The following is an 18,987-nucleotide window of genomic DNA, read 5'->3' as shown; positions in this document are numbered from 1 at the left end:
CAAAATAATTTTGAAATATTGACAAGATACGTTGCAATTTTTGATCAAACTCCACAATATAAGAAAAGAAAATATATAAATAAAAGAAAAATAACTACTTAAACATATTTTGTCAACTATAATTATATATTCTTAACTGATATAAACCAATATTAAAAGTATTATATATATAAAATCAAAGAAATAATTTGATTTAAAATATTTGATAATAGAAATTTTTTATTTTTATTTTAGAAAATAATGAACAAATTTAATTTATATTTAAGTATAAGTATTATATGTGTTTTGTTTTGTAACAACATTTTGTCTTTTAAAAATTTTAGAGTACATGAATCTTATCAAAATCAAGGAAAATTACAGTTTATCTTTTAAAAAGTTTAGAGCACATTAATCCTATAAAACATAAAAATTAGGAAGAAATGTAGTAGTAGTAATAATAATAATAATAAATTATTACAATTCAAAAGTATGATGATAATTAAATGTAAAGTATTTTTTTTCAAAATCAATACTAGAACCGAAAAATTATAAAAAATTATTACGAATACCGCAAGATGCAAATCAAAACAATTTTCTCATTCTTGATCAAACTACACAATATTAAGAAATATATATATAACTACGTAAAAATATTATACGATATGATTAAAATATACTATTTACAAAATTATAATGTGAAAAAAAATCAAAAAATGAAGGAAATAAAATAAATTATAACATATAGGTTATATTTAGGTTTCCAATGTCAAATATAAAAATATAATATTTAGCAAAAAAAATATAATAATATAATAACTAAATATCTAAATACAAAAAATATATATTTTTAGAAAATACATTATTCATGAAGAATATAAAATTTATTTAGAAAATAAAATTATCTTATTAAAAATTCGATAAATAAAAAATAAATATTAAGAAAAATATTTAAAAAAATAATAATTATCCACGGGTACAAAGTTAGTAATAATATAATAATAAGAGTAAGATGGATAATATTAGAAGTCACAGGGCCTCCTGTTCTCGCAGGTCCCTGTCATTTTGATATTATTGCATCGAGTGGCTATCCAAATCATTTATAATTTAGCCCAGCGACATATAGAGACCGGGACTTATCTGGGGCACCATTTATTTTATTTAAGTGAGTAAGTTGATAGTTGGTGGGCTAAATTTATTTTTTTCTTTTTTGTCATTTTGTTAGATTTTTTGATTTTTTAATATTTAAGTAATAAAATTTAATATTTGAATATATAATTTCTAACTTATAATTATATAACTATAAATAAAATTAAATATGACTTAAATTATGAAATATTGTCACTTGCTCTTTGTTGAAGTAGGGGACCTTATAAAACATATATATTTAAATCTTAAAATTTAAACAAACACTTTATAAAATATATATATTTATATTTTAAAATTTAAATAAATAATGGCTAAAGCACCTGTCCCAGTTGGATACTACATGAATCCGCCTTTAGGTTTAGACTATATATGCCCGTCATTGTTTGTCATGTTCAGTAACCAACGAGCTAGCTCCTCCAACACAACTTTTCACTTATCTTGTTACCCCCAAAAAGTTTTTTGAGAAAATATTTCAAGCTTTAAAAGAATGGAACAACACCGTCACATCCTCCTCATAACATTCCCGACACAAGGCCAAATTAATCCCAGCCTCCAATTCGCCAAGAAGCTTACCGGAATGGGTGTAGAGGTTACATTCGCAACCAGTTTGTCAGCCCACGTCCGCATGGCAAACACTCTAATAGCTACTAAAGGCCTTAACTTTGCTTCCTTCTCCGATGGCTATGATGATGGCTTCAAGCTTACTGATGATGCTAAGCATTTCATGTCCTCCATACGTAATCACGGATCGGAGAGTGTCAAACAAATATTACGTTCTAGTGCTGAAAAAGGCCGCCCTATCAGTTGTGTTGTGAACACACTTCTTCTCCCATGGGTGGCAGAGGTGGCACGTGAATTACACGTGCCTTCTGCCCTTCTTTGGACTCAACCTGCTTCTGTTTTGGATATTTATTACTACTACTTCAATGGTTACGGTGAGGCCATGAACAGTTGTTTAGATGACCCTTCATGGTCAATACAATTACCTGGTTTGCCTCGTCTCCATGCACGTGACCTTCCTTCGTTTATACTTCCTACATGCCCCGAAATGTACAGTTTTGCGCTCCCATCATTCAAAGAGCAGCTAGATGCAGATGAAAAAGCTACGGTGCTTGTAAATTCTTTTGATGCACTGGAACCGGAGGCTCTCAAAGCAATCAAAAAGCTCGAGTTCATTTCAATAGGCCCGGTCCTTCCAACAGCTTTCTTAGATGGCAAGGATCCTTCGGACACTTCTGTTGGAGGTGACCTATTCCTAAAATCAAGTAACTATAGAGATTGGTTGGATTCTCAGACTCATAACTCTGTAATTTATATATCATTCGGAAGCATATCAACATTGTCAAAGCCTCAAATAAATGAGATTGGAAAAGGATTGTTAAAAAGTAGAAAGCCATTTTTGTGGGTGATAATTAGGAAAGAGGGTGAATCAGAAGAGGAGAAATTAAGTTGCATGGACGAATTAGAAGGGCAAGGAATGATAGTGGCATGGTGCAGTCAACTAGAAGTATTGTCACACCCTGCACTAGGATGTTTCGTGACACATTGCGGATGGAATTCGACGTTGGAGAGTTTTGTTTCAAGGGTTCCGGTTGTGGCATTTCCGCAATGGACGGACCAGACGACAAATGCAAAGTTGATAGAAGATGTATGGAAGACGGGAGTGAGAGTAAATGGTAATGGAGAAGGAATGGTTGATGGTGATGAAGTTGATAGGTGCATAAGAATGGTGATGGGAAATGAAGAATTGAGAAACAATGCTAAGAAATGGGGTGATTTGGCTAGGGAAGCAATATGTGAAGGTGGTTCTTCGGATAAGAATCTCAAGGCTTTCGTGGAACGTGTTGATCCCCAAGTCTTTTAATTGTCTGCGTCACCAATTTATGGTATCTTTCCTACTTTGAAATTATATATATATAATGTAATGTTATCCGATATATCTGCCTATCTCTTTCTATGAAATCGCAATTTGTATGTTGGTCATTCAGATGCGGGACTACCCCCAACTAGACAGACACAAAAATCCCGGGCCCGAAAATCTAACCCGGCCCGATCCGATCCGATCCGGTCAAAACCCGGTCAAGCCCGACCCGGTCCCGGCCCGGGTTTCGGGCCTCGACGGATCCTATATTTTTAGGCAAAGCCCGGCCCGACCCGGTTAAAAGCTCGGGCTTCGGCCGGCCCGGCCCGGCCCGATTAAAAACCCGAAAAAATCCGGTTATAATTTGATTATTCTAATATATTTTTTTATATATTTATAAATTCACATTTACTATAAATATAAATAATACTCTAAACACATATATATTTACATATTTATAATTAATAATATTATTTATATACTTCGTTGCATAAATAATGAAAGAAGATATAATAAGTACATTATATATATTTGGATATCATTGTTAGGAATATTTGGATATCATTGTTATCATAACAATGATATCATTGTTATCATTGTTATCATAACAATGATATCATTGTTATCATAACAATGATAAAACATATTATTCTATAAACATGTTTATTTTTTGCCGAACTTAAATGTTTTCAACGAAGTAATATTTTCATAAAATATTCCATGTAAACCAATACATTGTTTTCCATGTATTCTCCGGAATCTCTAATAATACTCGATCCGATTTAAATTAGAAAAAAGCCCGGCCCGGTCCGACCCGGCCCGAAAAAAGCCCGATTAGGCCCGCTTCGAGGGCCCAAACGGGCTCTGACATTTCCGGAAAGCCCGGCCCGGCCCGGTCAAAGTCTTTCATGTTAGCAATTCTACTTTGTTACACCACGCTATTAAGTACATTTATTTATATTCATTATTATACATATTTATACTATAATAAAAACCTGAATTACATATAATTTGTAATGTGGTTAATTCTTCATTTTCGTTATTTCTTTCCATCTCGATCGCCGGATCTTTTTTGTCAAATAATTAGAGCCGTTAAATTCAAATACTAAAAAAATACACTCCACAAGTTCTCAAGTTCGAATTCCGTCAACAACAAACATTTATATTATTATTTATAAAGATATTTATAAGTTCTCAAGTTCAAATTCCTTTAACAACAAACATTTATATTATTATTTATAAAGATACATACAAGTTTTCATGTTCGAATCTCATAAACAACAAAGATTTACATTATAAAATTATTATTTATAAATAAGACCTCGTCAATCATATACTATTTATACTATTTGAACTTAACTTGAAATTATACAAAAAGAAATTATAATTATACAATCATTATTTAGTATTTAATTATTTATATACAATTTTAATAAATTAATGTAAAATAGAAATGAAAATATATAAATATTAATAAATACCCGTGCATCGTACGGGTCGTAAGCTAATACACTATTAAAAACGAAATATTGAAAGTTTGGTTATTGGTCCTTGGTCACCGTTATTTTGGTAACTCTAAATCTGTAATTATATTTAATATAAAACATTCTTCTTAATAATAGACTAATACTCGCAATATAATTATATAAATATAAATAGAATTAAATATGTATAATGCTTTCTAGCCGGAACAAAATAATATATAAAAAAATTATACTATTGAGCCGGTGTAAAATAAAATAATAATTAAATATTTATAATGATCTCTTGCTAGAAAAAAATATATATGTACTCACCCGGGTCAAAAAAGTTATCTTATAAGATTATAATTAGAATAATTGGTTGGTAAATATGATAACCCGGCATAAAAGAAAATAATATACCATATTCATACATGTTTAAACAACATTATACTACTAATCCTGGTTAAAAAAATATAGGGTGTGTTTGGTATTGTTGTTGCAGACAGCAACAACAGCTTTTCACTGAAAAACAGTTAAAAAAATTGTTTGGTAAAATTTAAAAGTTGCTTTTCGGAAAAGTGCTTTTGGCCTAAAAGCTGCTGTTAGAGAAAGTAAGTCCCCCGTGCTTTTAGAAAAAGCTGATTTTCAGCTGTTGCGGGAAGCAGATGCTGATTTCACCATCAAACCTTAACAAAAGCAACATTATTTTTAATTTTTTGTATCAAGACATATAATTATCAAAAAAATTACCAAACGGTCATCTGATTTTTACAACAGCACTTTTTTAACAACACAACAATTTTTAACAGTAATCTCAAACAGAGCCATAGTTAGATGATTTATTATATCGGGTTAATACACAATAATAAATACCATTGGTACAATTTAAAATAATATATAGTTATAGTACTCATCTGTGCTAAAACTAAATACAACTATTTCGCTGGTTGATATAACGATATCGAGTTAAAATAAATAATATATATTACCCATCTAGGCTAAAATTAAATAATATTCAACGCGAACTAAAATATAATTAAAAATAAACTAAATATAATTACTTGAATTTGGTTGATAAGGTCTTGTATAATGAAAGGTTTCCTTCTATGTCTGCAATATCCATATTATTTTATCAAAATGAAACCGGAGACAATATATTTTTTTTTAAAACAAAACTGGACACTATCCCTTAATTTGTAAGATATGGCTGGATAAACAAAAAATAATATATACCGTCATCCGAGCTAAAATAAATTTATATAGTAATCCAAGATAAAAAATTAAAATCAAAAATTAATTAGACCAACTAAATATATATCTATATATATATATATATACTTTTATTAGGGTTAATATATATATAATATATCTGAACTTAAATAAATTATATTAAAATTTGAATATTATTATGTGCATTTTGTCGATATAATGTGTTTTAGGCTAAAACAAAATAATATGTACAATTGAAGGCTAAACCAAGGTTAAAATTGAATTAAAGATGATTCCCCCTATTGATTATGTTAAAATTATTAAAAAAAATAATTAATAAAATATAAGAAATTTAAATAATAGAATATTAAAATTAAAGAATATAATTACAATTATTTAAAACAACCGTGCATGTACTATTATATTAAAACCGAAACACTAAAAGTTCGGTTGTTGGTCCTTGGTTAGCTCTTTTACAATTAAAATAGTACACCTATATTATTTATTCCATATTTCATATATTACATTTAAAATATGACACCAATCTATGTTATTCTGTTACAAGCAAAAATATATTTCATTTGATTGATTGGTCGGTACTTTCCCAAATAAATCCTTACTCTTTCTCTTTTTTTTTTGACGAAAAAGCTGAGATTTTTATTTCATATTTAAATCTAATAAGATACAAAGCTGAATCGATGTAGGAAAAGATTCCTATTTAGAACACGACCTGACAAGTAATATGATTCCCGTGCTACTTGATGGGCTACCGCATTAGCAGATCGCTTAACCAAGAACAAACTAACTTTGTTGAGACGTCATAAAATGTAGCGACAATCTTCGATGCTCAAACCGAAGTATGATTTCATAGGTACACTACTTCTGACTGCTTGTACCACCACCAAACAATCAGACTCCACGCTAGAATCATGCCAACCTTGATCATCCATCCAGCTTAAAGCCTCTTTAAATTCCATTGTTTTGGCCATCATAGGTGATACCAAGTGAGGATGGTATATGCCTTAGCTTCGATTAACTCCCCTTCAAAAATTTTAGCCACTAATCTGAACCCAACACTACCTCGATCTTCAAAAATAACTGCATTAACTGATACCTTAACTTTGTTTGCTTGAGGTTGAACCCATATCACTGCCCCGTCTCCTTCAAGCAGTGGTTGGAGAGGAGTTATAAATGACCTATTTTGGGTTACTTGCCATTGTGTAAGGTACTGCCTTATTGCTACAACTGTTCGGCTAATCGACGTGAATTTTTTATTAAAGATTGTCATTTCTTAATCTCTAGATTGACCGACATAGAGAGATGACCTCAACATGCTTTCTTTTGTCCACTGTATTAAAGACTACTTCCAACCATGACTTAAAACATGGCAATTCATGAAGATGAAATCATGATAAAAGCACTGACTAGAATTGTCGAGCAAACTTACAAGAGACCAAGCTATGTATAATAGTTTCCCCCTCCTCTTGACAGTTCGGACATATGCCATTTACTGGGACATGTTTTAACTGAAGTTGGGATATCATTGGTAAACAACCTGTTAATGTTCTCCATACCGGATTTAGAGTTTTGGGAGGAGCTTTTATACTCCATAATCTTTGCCAAATTGTATCGGTATCCCATGTAATCCAAGAACCCTTTTGAAACTGCAGCATTCTATACGCCGATTTTACCGAGTAGTTTCCTGAGTCTTTTAGACAATAAAATAAATTATCCTCCTGAAGCATTTCTGGTAATAGAATATCCAAAACACAAGATTGATCTCTCTCGTTAAGTACGTTTGTTGTTGTGCAAGATATGCATGTACTATAACAAGACTAAGTGACATTGACAACCCTAAGATTTAGCTGTATGATAGTCTAAATCTGTATTTTGTATTATATTACCTGAGTTTGTAAAATGTTAAAGATCAGACTTGAGTATTATTCTGTAAACAGTCTCAAGCCTAAGAATAAACTCTGGAAGAAGATCAATAAGATCATGCCTCGGAGAAAAGGTGAAGAAGTTTGGAGTTGAATAAATCTGTTTTAGGAAAAATGTTCTAAGTCAAGATATCTACAAGTCACATATCAAGTTATATAGAGAAGTTATTCGAGAACTCCAGAATGACTTATCGAGAAGTCCAAAATGACTTATAAAGAAGTCTCAGAGATATTGACAAGTCAAATGAAGATATAAAGATTGGAGATATCGACAAGTCATTTTTGCATATAGAGAACTAAGAGATATCGATAAGGCAAATGAAGATATAAAGATTGGAGATATCGACAAGTCAATTTCTCATTAGAGATCTCAGAGACATCGAAAAATCAAAATGCATAGAGAGATCTCAGAGATATCGACAAGTCATTTCTACATGCAGAGATTTGGAGACCTCGACAAGCCAAGTTCACTTATAGAGAACTCAGAGATCTCGACAAATCAAAGATACTTATAGAGAACTCAAAGACTACAACAAGCCAAATTCACTTATAGAGAACTCAGAGATCTTGACAAGTTAAAATACTTATAGAAAACTCAGATATCTCGATAAGCCATTATACTTATCGAGATATCAATTCTCTATACAATAAACTGAAGATCTCGATATGAACCTCAAGTATAGAATGCTAAAAAGTTAAATATTCAAGATTATCAATCAACAAACAATCTAATCACTTAGATTGAAAAGTCTACAAAAGTAGCTTGAAGAGTGCAAGATCAAAGGCCAAGATTAACTGACAAAGGAAAGTCACAAACCTATACGATTTGCAAAGATTCACTAAGCCAAAGATGGAAAACTTTAGAGATAACTTAAAGTAGGGTTTAGTACATCTTATTGCATGCTGTGTAAACCTGTGTTTACTAATCTATAAAGTAAACACTGGTCCTTTGTTTTAGTGAGTAACAAACAGATCTAGATTTTCTCGTAACTCTCTCAAGAAAAAAGCTGAGTTCTTTACTTACAAAGAACTCAGGATTGTAGCAAGACATACTTAATTCTAATACAAAGTTAAGTGAGTTTTGAAAATACTGTGTTTATTGTGCATGCTTTTTTTATTCTGTTAAACACAATATCTCTACAAATTAGACAGCTTTGTTCACGATTCCAAATAGATTGAAAAAGACTTAAAAATATCCAAAACACATTCACCCCCTGTGTTGTATTCAATATCTAACAAGTGGTATTAGAGCAAAATATGAGAGTAAACAGATCAAGATCTTGGAAGAATGAACACATAAAAGATAAGCAATATAAAGATACAAGCCTTTCATTAGACTAACTACACATTATAGCAGAAGAAAATGATGTTATTTCTAAGGATGGCCAATCCCTTGTACATCCAGATTCTGAAGAATGGACATTTCACTCCTATGGAAAGGATTGAAGAATCTACAGATGGAGACATGATCATCCTAGCTCATTATGGTCCTAAAGATCCTTCAAAATACACAGAAACTGAGAAAGAAAAAGTTTCCCTTGACAGTGGTCTGCAATTAATTCTGATAGAGTCACTTGACAATGTCATGTACAACAACATTGTCGATTGTGACACAACTAAACAGATTTGGGAGAAAATAAAAATTTTGTGTGAAGGTACAGAGGAAGTTAGATCCAACCAAAGGAGAATACCGGTGTCTCAGTATAAGGGTTCATGGCTAAATCAAATGAGAGCGTAACTGATATTTTTGAAAGATTCAATAAGCTGATAAATGACTTGGAGCTATCAAATGCAAATCAACCTTCACAAGTTGTAAGGTTTGAGGGTAGTACTCCTGAGGGGGAGCTATCTAAATCCTCTTCAATTCAATTGGAGGTTCCTCTCGAAGGAACAACTCCCCTCAAAACCCTAGCTAAAATTGCACTCACAATTGAAGCTAGGAGTTCAATTGCCAATGATCCTGCTATGGGGGAGGCAAGTACATCACATTCAAGTGACAGTGTTTTGAAAGAAGTACAAGGGTTTGAGGCCATGGTACATGAAAGTAACCTGGTCAAATCCCCTCCAATTCCAATGGAGATTCCCACCATATGTGGAGAACAACACACAATCATAACCACAGTTCAACCTATGAGTCAAACTGTGGCATCTGTCACAGGTGGTTCTATTGGTTCTCTACCCTCCACCTCAAATCTAACTGACCAACCATCTATCTCTAACCCTACTCAACCACAACCTCATTTTCTCTCTCAGTGGCTGCAGGAAGCAAAAGCTCAACCAACAACAATGAATGATCTATTGGTTGATCAGCTATCTGGACTTGCCCAAATTTCTCAACAACTTCTTACATCAGATATGTCTAACCAAGATTATAAAGCTATTATACTTTCCTATTAGACAGATATTCAAGAATAGTAAACAAAGATTATGGATGAAGCTGAACAGGATGGTAACTGTGATGCCTAGTTGGATAAAGACTTCCATCTTGAGATGGATGAGGTTTTGGCCAGATTTAGAGAAGAGTGCATCACCATCTTTGGGAGCAATGCCAAAACACTCAGTCCACAAGAAGTTTATGATGTAGTCACAGATATCTATAAAGCTCAACTTAAAGCCTTTTACCTCATTGGTAAAGCTCTAAAATTGACTCTGATTGATCATCAAGACAAAACAAGAGAAGTGGTCATGAACAAGCTAGATGAGATCATCCCATCTCAAGTGGACATCAAGAAAAAATTCTCTAGATTTACAGATCAAATGGACAAGTTTGATTTGTCATCTGTGGACAAGAACATCAAGAATCTGAGGGAATCATATATAGCCTTACATGAAGTTGTCCAGCAACAAATCACTAGTAATAATGATATCAGGGTCAAACTGGATCAACTGCATCAGGCTAGATTTGAATCATCTGTTCTTTTGATGGAAGTAATTAGGGAAGCTGTACAAGCTATATTTGGCACTTCTCTCTCTTCAACATCTTAACAACCAATGTCAACATCCACAAATTTGCAAATTCAAGCTCTCCAATCTCAAGTCTCCACTTTACAGTCATCAAATGAGTCATTGACAACTCAAGTATCACAACTCACAGCTCTGGTACAAAGTCAACAGGCTGACATCCAAACTCTGGCGGACTCCCATAAGCATCTTCAAATGCAAAATTATGTAGCTTTGGGAGCCATCATGGGTACTCTAAACATTCTATTGCCTACACTTCCAGAAGCTGTTAGGCCTGAAATGCCTACACCCCTCATCTTGCCTGCTAACAAGACTAAAGGGGAGATAGAGGCTAGGTTTCTAAGATCATATGTTGAAGCTCAAAAAGGAAAAACCAAGGAAAGTGAACAACAAGTTGATATTCGAATGCAGAGGCTACTAAAAGCAGTCGATGGACCTAGTCTAAGCAGAGAATTTGATGAATTGCTAAAGGCTCTCAGGGCTTCTCTAAACAACAACTTCTTCACATACAAAAAGGCCTTGGACAAGACAATAAATTTCATAAGGGTGATCTTGGTGACAAAGGACAACTTTCAGGAGAAAAGGATTATTGTCAATATAAATGAGTTTGGTGTGGATATGTGTATACATGTGTCCCTTAATTATCTCATATCAAGAAGGGCATATGAATTGGACATTCTGATCAACAAAGTCAACATAGTAATTCATGAAGACACTCTCTTGCTCAATTAATTGAAGAAGGCTCAAGTAGCTGCTTTTCTAGAAGTATATTTACAACCAAGCAAGAGAGTTACTCAATATTCAGAGTTAAATACCTCAATGGATACAAACTGGATGATTGGCTGAAACTAGTAGAAGCCTTGAGAGGGACTCAAATTATTGAAGAACTCAATGTACTTATAAATATCAAAGATCTCATCATGATGGAACCAGGATATGAGGATTTCACCTAGTTTTTGTTCTATTGAACCAATGTAATTTCTCATTGTATAAATGTTGAAAATTATCAAATCTGTCAATTTTTGTACATTTTATTGTCTCATTGTAACTTAGGGTTAGTCTTGTTACCATGCATGAATTTGTGATAAGCAATCTTCTCACAAATTGCAGGAGATTATTGTGCAAGACATGTCTATATATAACAACACTAAGTCACATTGACAACCCTAAGATTTAGTAGTATGATAGTCTAAATTTGTATTTTGTATTGTATTACTTGAGTCTGTAAAAATGTTAAAGATCAGACTGGAGTATTTTCATGTAAACAGTCTCAAGCCTAAGAATAAACACCGGAAGAAGATCAACAAGATCATGCCTCAGAGAAAAGTTGAAGAAACTTGGAGTTGAATAAATCTGTTTTAGGAAAAATGTTCTAAGTCAAGATATCTACAAGTCACAGATCAAGTTATATAGAGAATTCATTCGAGAACTCCAGAATGACTTATCGAGAAGTCCAAAATGGCTTATAGAGAAGTCTCAGAGATATCGACAAGTCAAATGAAGATATGAAGATTGGAGATATCGACAAATCATTTATGCATATAGAGAACTAAGAGATATCGACAAGGCAAATGAAGATCTAAAGATTGGAGATATCGACAAGTCAATTTCTCACTAGAGATCTTAGAGACATCGGCAAGTCAAATGCATATAGAGATCTGAGAGATATCGAAAAGTCATTTCTACATGCAGAGATTTGGAGACCTCGACAAGCCAAGTTCACTTAAAAAGAACTCAGAGACCTCGACAAGTCAAAGATACTTAAAGAGAACTCAGAGACCTCGACAAGCCAAATTCACTTATAGAGAACTCAGATACCTCAACATGTCAAAATACTTATAGAGAACTCAGAGATCTCGATAAGCCATTATACTTATCAAGATGTCAATTCTCTATACAACAAACTAGAGATCTCGATATGAACCTCAAGTACAGAATGCAGACAAGTTAAATATTCAAGATTATCAATCAACAAATGATCTAATCAGTTAGATTGAAAAGTCTACAAAAGCAGCTTGAAGAGTGTAAGATCAAAGGCCAAGATTAACTGACAAAGGAAAGTCACAGACCTACACGATTTGAAAAGATTCACTAAGCCAAAAATGGAAAGCTTTAGAGATAACTTAAAATAGGGTTTTGTATATCTTATTGCATGCTGTGTAAACCTGTGTTTACTAATCTATAAAGTAAACACTGGTCCTTTGTTTTAGTTAGTAATAAAGAGATCTAGATTTTATTGTAACTCTCTCAAGAAAGAAGTTGAGTTTTTTACTTATAAAGAACCCAGGATTGTAGCAAGACATACTTAATTCTAATACAAAGTTAAGTGAGTTTTCAAAATACTCTGTTTATTGTGCATACTTTGTTTATTATGTTAAACACAATATCTCTACAAATTAGACAGCTTTGTTCACCATTCCAAATAGATTGAAAAAGACTTAAAAATATCCAAAACACATTCACCCCCTGTGTTGTATTCAATATCTAACATCTGTCACCACCTCCAAGTCCCTAGCCTTTCTGTCAATGCATAGTAGGGAATCAACAGTTTTCCCTTGTAAAGGTTCTGGGCTTGAGGTAATATAGGGATTGTCCTTTGATAAATGCCAAGGTGGATCCAGTATTTGGATATTTTTTTCGTTTCCGATTCTCCACCAAGTCTCATCCATGATAAGCTATTGTGCTTCCAAAAGACTACGCCAGATAATACTTGGATTGTGACCCAAGTTTGTATTGAAAATATCACTTAAGGCATAATACTTGGCCTTGTACAATCTCGATATAAAACTTTTAGGTTTTGTTGCCAGTCTCCATAGTTTCTTACCTAGCATTGCAACGTTGAAATCACGAAAGTTTTGAAATCCCATACCCCCAGTATGCTTGTGCTTAGATAGCCTATCCCAACTCATCCAGTTGAGTTTTGATTTGTTGGATGGGTTCGAGTTCCACCAAATCTCTTTAAAGCTTTTTCAATGTTTCTCATGATGTCCAGAGGCAGCAAGAACACGTTCATAACGTAGGATATGAGTGTTTGTGCCCCCTGTTTTACCAATATTTCTTTTCCAACTCTCAATATATAATTAGCATCCCAGCTGCGTATTTTTTTGTTGACTTTGTCTTTTAAAAAACCAAGAAGAGCTAATTTATTTCTTCCAATAACATTTGGTAAACCCAGATAGGTGGAATACTCATTTGCTTCTGTCATCTACAGTACTTGGCATAGAGATTGCCTGTTATAATTTATCACATTTGAGCTGTAAAATACCGTTGACTTTTCCTTGTTCACTTGTTGACTTGAGGCTCTCTCATACCTTTCCAATAGTTCTAGCATCTTCGCAGCTTCAACAAGATCAACTTTGCAAAAGAGGTGTGAGTCATTTACAAAGAGCATATGAGTGACAGTGGGAGCCTTTTGACAGTTTTTAACTCCTCTGTTCGTATTTCCTTAGTAATGCTGACAAACCTTCAGCACAGATGATGAAAAGATAGGGGGACAGTGGGTCACCCTGTCTGATTCCTTGAGATGGATGTATAGGCCCTATTTTATGCTCGCCATGAGTGATAGAGTAAACAACTGTGGTAACACACTGAAGAATCAGATATACCCACCATTATGAAAAACCCATCTTAATCAGAATAGCCCTTAAAATGTCCCATTCGATACAATCATAGGCCTTGTTCATATCGAGTTTTAAGGCCATGTAACCTTCTTTCCCAACCTTCTTCCCCTTAAGGTAGTGCATAATTTCATAAGATACCATGATATTATTAGAGATGAGCCTTTCTAGAATAAAATTGCTTTGGGTTTCCGACACGACAGTATTCAATAGGCCTTTCATTCTGTTTGTCATCACTTTGGCTATGATTTTCATTGTTACATTGCATAAGGCTATTGATCTCAGCTCCCCCATCACTGTTGGATTTTTCTTTTTTGGAATCAAGATAATATTTGTATCATTGAGGCCCTGGTACACTTTTCCTGTAGAAAAGAAATCTTTTGTTAAATTATAAATATCCTCACCAATAATGTGCCAATGTTTTTGAAAAAAAGCATGGGTCATTCCATCCGAAACTTGCGCTTTGTCGGGGTGCATTTGGAATAAAGCGAACTTCACCTCCTCTTTAGTCACTTCCTGACATATTAACGCCGTCTGCTTATTGTTAGTGTTTGTGCCCTAGAGACAACATTATTATATTTATGTTATAAAACATTTGGATTATTAATTATGATTATATGGATTATTCCTTAGTAATTTATTATATCTTTATTTTCTGCGATAAGATGTTAGATTAATAAATATCCTTGGAATATGATATGTAAATCTATACCTCTAAGTACGTGACTTAGAAAATAGATTATGAGAATAGTATTGATATTCCTAAAGGTCCCTGGTCAAGTATTATTGTTAAGGGACGATAATAAATACATTGAGACTAGTGTGTTTGTTGGCTGATGATCACATCTCATTGATCATAGGTATGGTGATACTAAAGTCAAAACACAGGCACATGTATTAAATACATGGTAATGGATTGACCCGTTGTGAGATACTACATGTTTATAGTGTCTTAAGTTAATCTCACAGTGATAATGATGTATTGGTCCTTTGACCTGAAATTATTATATTTCTATACGAGAATTAATATACTTTGATACTATTGAAAGTTATCCTTGACCGGGTAATAATAAAAGTAGACATTGGGTACATTATGAATCGTATGAGAAATATGAATGATCTAGATGGGATTTAGCCCTCCTTTATTAAAGGAGTGATATTATTGGCCTGTTGATTGAGTAAGACTATAAATTGCATGGTCGTGCTCAAATACTGATTTGTTTAATAGTTTACTCATTGATCAAGGAAAGAAGGATTGAACGTTAACAGATGATGACACAATGCATGCCTCGAGTTTGATCTATAATATAAGGCTAAAGGGATTATATTACATTGTACATTATTCACGAAAGGTTTAATTGATCACCAATTTAATTATTATTACTTGGGTAACAATGATGTATTACTAGATTCCGCTCATTCTTTATGATTTTAAATTAGATTTAAAATTATTGTCAACGTAATAATAACCTAAAGGGTCGCACAAAGAATGATAGGACGATTATTTAATTTAAATTTGGATTTAAATTAAATATAAGTAATTCGAATTATTTATTATTAATTAAGTGTGACTTGATTAATTAAATAAATAAGAAATTCTAATTCAATATTAAATTCGAAATTAAGTTATTGGATGATTAAGTGAGACTTAGTAATACAATAATTAGAATATCGAATTTAATAATAATAATAATAACTCTAAAATTTTGTTTAGGATTGGAGGCCCATTAACTCTTGCCTATATAATATCTCTTTCTAATAGAATTAGGGTTACACGTTTTATTTGATAAAACATAAACCCTAGCATCTTAAAGAGAGCAAGAAGGCGGCCTCAAGAACGCGCTAGTACGCACCCATCCTCCGGGTGATCATTCGTGTGGACACCTTCAAGGCGTAGATCGTCGACGGGCTACGTGGTGATCATTCAAGACCTCCATCTTTCCATTAACGTAAAGCTTCTTAAGGTAAAATATCTATTCTCCGTAATTATCCGTTCATTATACATAGATCAAGCGGTAGGGATTCGAAAATTTTATTTTTCCGTTGCGTTCTTTCACATCTTGGGCATCCCATTTGCGACGCAGTTTCTTCAGTTTCATATGGCACTCTCTAATTCTAGCGTTAAAACAGCCCATGATTTCCTTTCCCCAGACTTTGAGCTTGTCAGAGTAACGTTGTATTTTATCTTGAATAGCTGCATGTTTACTGGCTTCCCAATTATAACAAATGATGATGCTACATAATGGTTCTGTAAGCCATGCATTTTCAAACCTGAAACGTTTATTTCTCACACCTTGGGGCTTGCAACTTGGTTCCAAGAAAATGGAACTATGGTCGGAAGGTGAACTTTCCGAATTATATTGTTGAGTGGCATTTATGATACTTTATTATGCTCTAATAAGCTTTGAATTGGTGTATTCGTACTCAAGTTGTTAAGTGTTTTAATGTGTTTTCTAGTGTTTTTGCATTTCAGGTACTATTCAGGTAATCAGGTGAATTAGCATTGTTTTGGTGCTAATTTGGTGTCCAGGAGATGTTGGAATAAAAGCACGTGGAAAGCCGGCTCGAAGCATCAAGATTTAAGAAGAAATATGAGTTTTTCCCAGAAGAACGGCGCGCCCGCGCTGTGATAGCGCGCGGCCGCGCCGGGGTTCCAGAAATGCAGCGCGCCCGCGCTGTGATAGCGCGCGCCCGAGCCGAGGCCGAATTTCAGAATCCTGTTTCTACTATAATTTTAAAAGGGAAAGCTTCCAGATTGTTGAGGGCTGCTATATATATTCATATTAGGTCATTTTTAATAGATATCAAGTCAAAGACGGACCATAGCGCAAGGAGAAGACGACAAGAGACCTTTAGCACAATTCAACAAAGGCGAAGACGATCTAGTTTATTCTTGCGAATCTTTATTTTGAGTTGTAATTTGGATGCTTATTTCTTGTTTTGATGAACCTATACTCTTGTTTGTACTTGGTTTTATTTATTCGTATAAAGACTACATTTTCTATATCATGTTTCATCGGAACCCACGTTGATGATGAGTTCGATCATGGGCTAATCGTTATCGTGGGGTTCTAGCGGATTTATTTATGGATTTCTTTAGTTACATTGTTTGATACCTTAGTATATGGTGATTGTATGATATCCTAGTATTGGTTGTGTTTATCTGTCTTATGAGCGTCGCGAAATTATAAGATAGTGTGTTAATTCTTAATGAAGCGAAAGTGAATTTAAGGATTTAGAACTTGCCATGCTAGCATAGGTTCATGTATTTGTTATGCATGATTCGTAGGTAATTTTAACCATCTTACTTGCCCTATGTAATCAAGATAGATAACTTGTGCTTAAACCGTTATGTTGTAAAATTCTATAGACATATAGGGTCTCAATATAATTGGTGTCTATTCAGCTTCTATCTCTTTTGTGGATGTCTGGTAGAATGGTACTCGTGCAACGAAAGTTAGAGTTTATCAGTTTCGTGTTATCTGATTAGTGTCATCACCATTGCATGCTAAGGTTAAGAATAATAAGGCTATTGAATGAAGTATTTAATGAAGTTAGAATCTCATGTTTGTCATATATATCAATTCAGTCAATCTTATTTTCGTAGTTATAATTGTTAGCGTAATTCTTAGTTATAAACAATCTCAATTTGTTATAGTCTTAGCATTGGATAATAACCATACATTATTGCTTAGGTGCGTAAATTAAATAGTTAACCAATACAGTCTCTGTGGGAACGAACTAGAAATGATTCTATACCACTTACGAACTCGTATACTTGCGTGTATTATTAGCGCGTGTTTAGCGACTAACAAGTTTTTGGCGCCGCTACAGGGGACTGCAGTGTTAATTTATAGTTTATGTGCTTTATCAATGGTCGTTAAAGTTCATTGACTCGGACATTGTTACTTATTTGTTCCTTGTCTGGTTTCAGGTACTCTAGCGAGGGTGTATGCGTACGCGTTCGCGTACTCATAATAGAACACTAGATAAAGTCGAGGAAGAACTTGTGGTAGTTCGTAGGGAATTTCTGAGGAAGAAAAGAAGTAAGAGGAAGAATAAAAAGTTGAAGAGCCAATTGTAGTAGCTATGGGTGATCAAGCAGAAAATCCGAAGGCTTTGATAGACTATTCTAAGCCTAAAATTAATGACATTCAGTCTAGCATCATCAGACCAGCCATCAGGACTAACACTTTTGAGATCAAGTCAAGCACGATCCATATGATACAGAACTCAGTTCAGTTTGGGGGTTCTCCTACTGAAGACCCCAACATGCACATCAGGGATTTCATTGAGATCTGCGATACTTTCAAATTCAACGATGTGACTGAGGATGCTATTAAGCTACGACTCTTCCCATTCTCTCCGAGGGACAAAGCTAAGTGCTAGTTACATTCTCTACCAGCAGGTTCTATCACCACTTGGGAAGATCTTGCAAATGAAGTTATTGAACTGATGGCTGCAAATGAGTACTAGAATCCTTCACAGAGACTGACTTGGGGAAAATTAGCAGGAATTCTGGAGTTGGATGCAGCAACTGCTATCGCTGCCCAACTTAAGGCTTTGACAATGAAGGTGGACACTTTGGCTAATTATGGAGTTAATCAAATCACTAGTATCTGTGAGCTTTGTACTGGTGCCCATGAGACTGATCAGTGCGCAATTTCTAGTGAATCAGCTCAGTTCGTGAGCAACTTCCAACGATCGCAGCAACCTGTGCCAGCCACCTATTATCCTAATAACCGCAATCATCCTAATTTCAGTTGGAGCAACGCTCAGAATGCGGTTCAACAACCTTATCAGCAGTATCC

The 18,987-nt window shown here is 33.8% G+C and overlaps 1 protein-coding gene across 2 annotated transcripts; it reads left to right on the top strand.

Moving 5' to 3' along the window:
* Window positions 1-1,534: 1,534 nt before the first annotated feature.
* LOC141687195 (crocetin glucosyltransferase, chloroplastic-like) lies at window positions 1,535-17,146 on the top strand. Of its 2 annotated transcripts, none has more exons than XM_074492391.1 (2): window positions 1,535-3,011; window positions 16,650-17,146. In XM_074492391.1, the coding sequence occupies exon 1, from the start codon at window positions 1,613-1,615 to the stop codon at window positions 2,987-2,989; it is 1,377 nt and encodes a 458-aa protein (XP_074348492.1). In that variant the 5' UTR covers window positions 1,535-1,612; the 3' UTR covers window positions 2,990-3,011; window positions 16,650-17,146. The 2 variants fall into 2 exon arrangements, with proteins under 2 accessions (XP_074348492.1, XP_074348491.1); XM_074492390.1 differs by having other exon boundaries at window positions 16,634-17,146.
* Window positions 17,147-18,987: the final 1,841 nt, after the last annotated feature.

This window comes from Apium graveolens, chromosome 9 (genome assembly GCF_009905375.1).
Source record: "Apium graveolens cultivar Ventura chromosome 9, ASM990537v1, whole genome shotgun sequence".
NCBI lineage: Eukaryota > Viridiplantae > Streptophyta > Magnoliopsida > Apiales > Apiaceae > Apium > Apium graveolens.
This window is presented reverse-complemented; position numbering and strand designations above follow the sequence as displayed.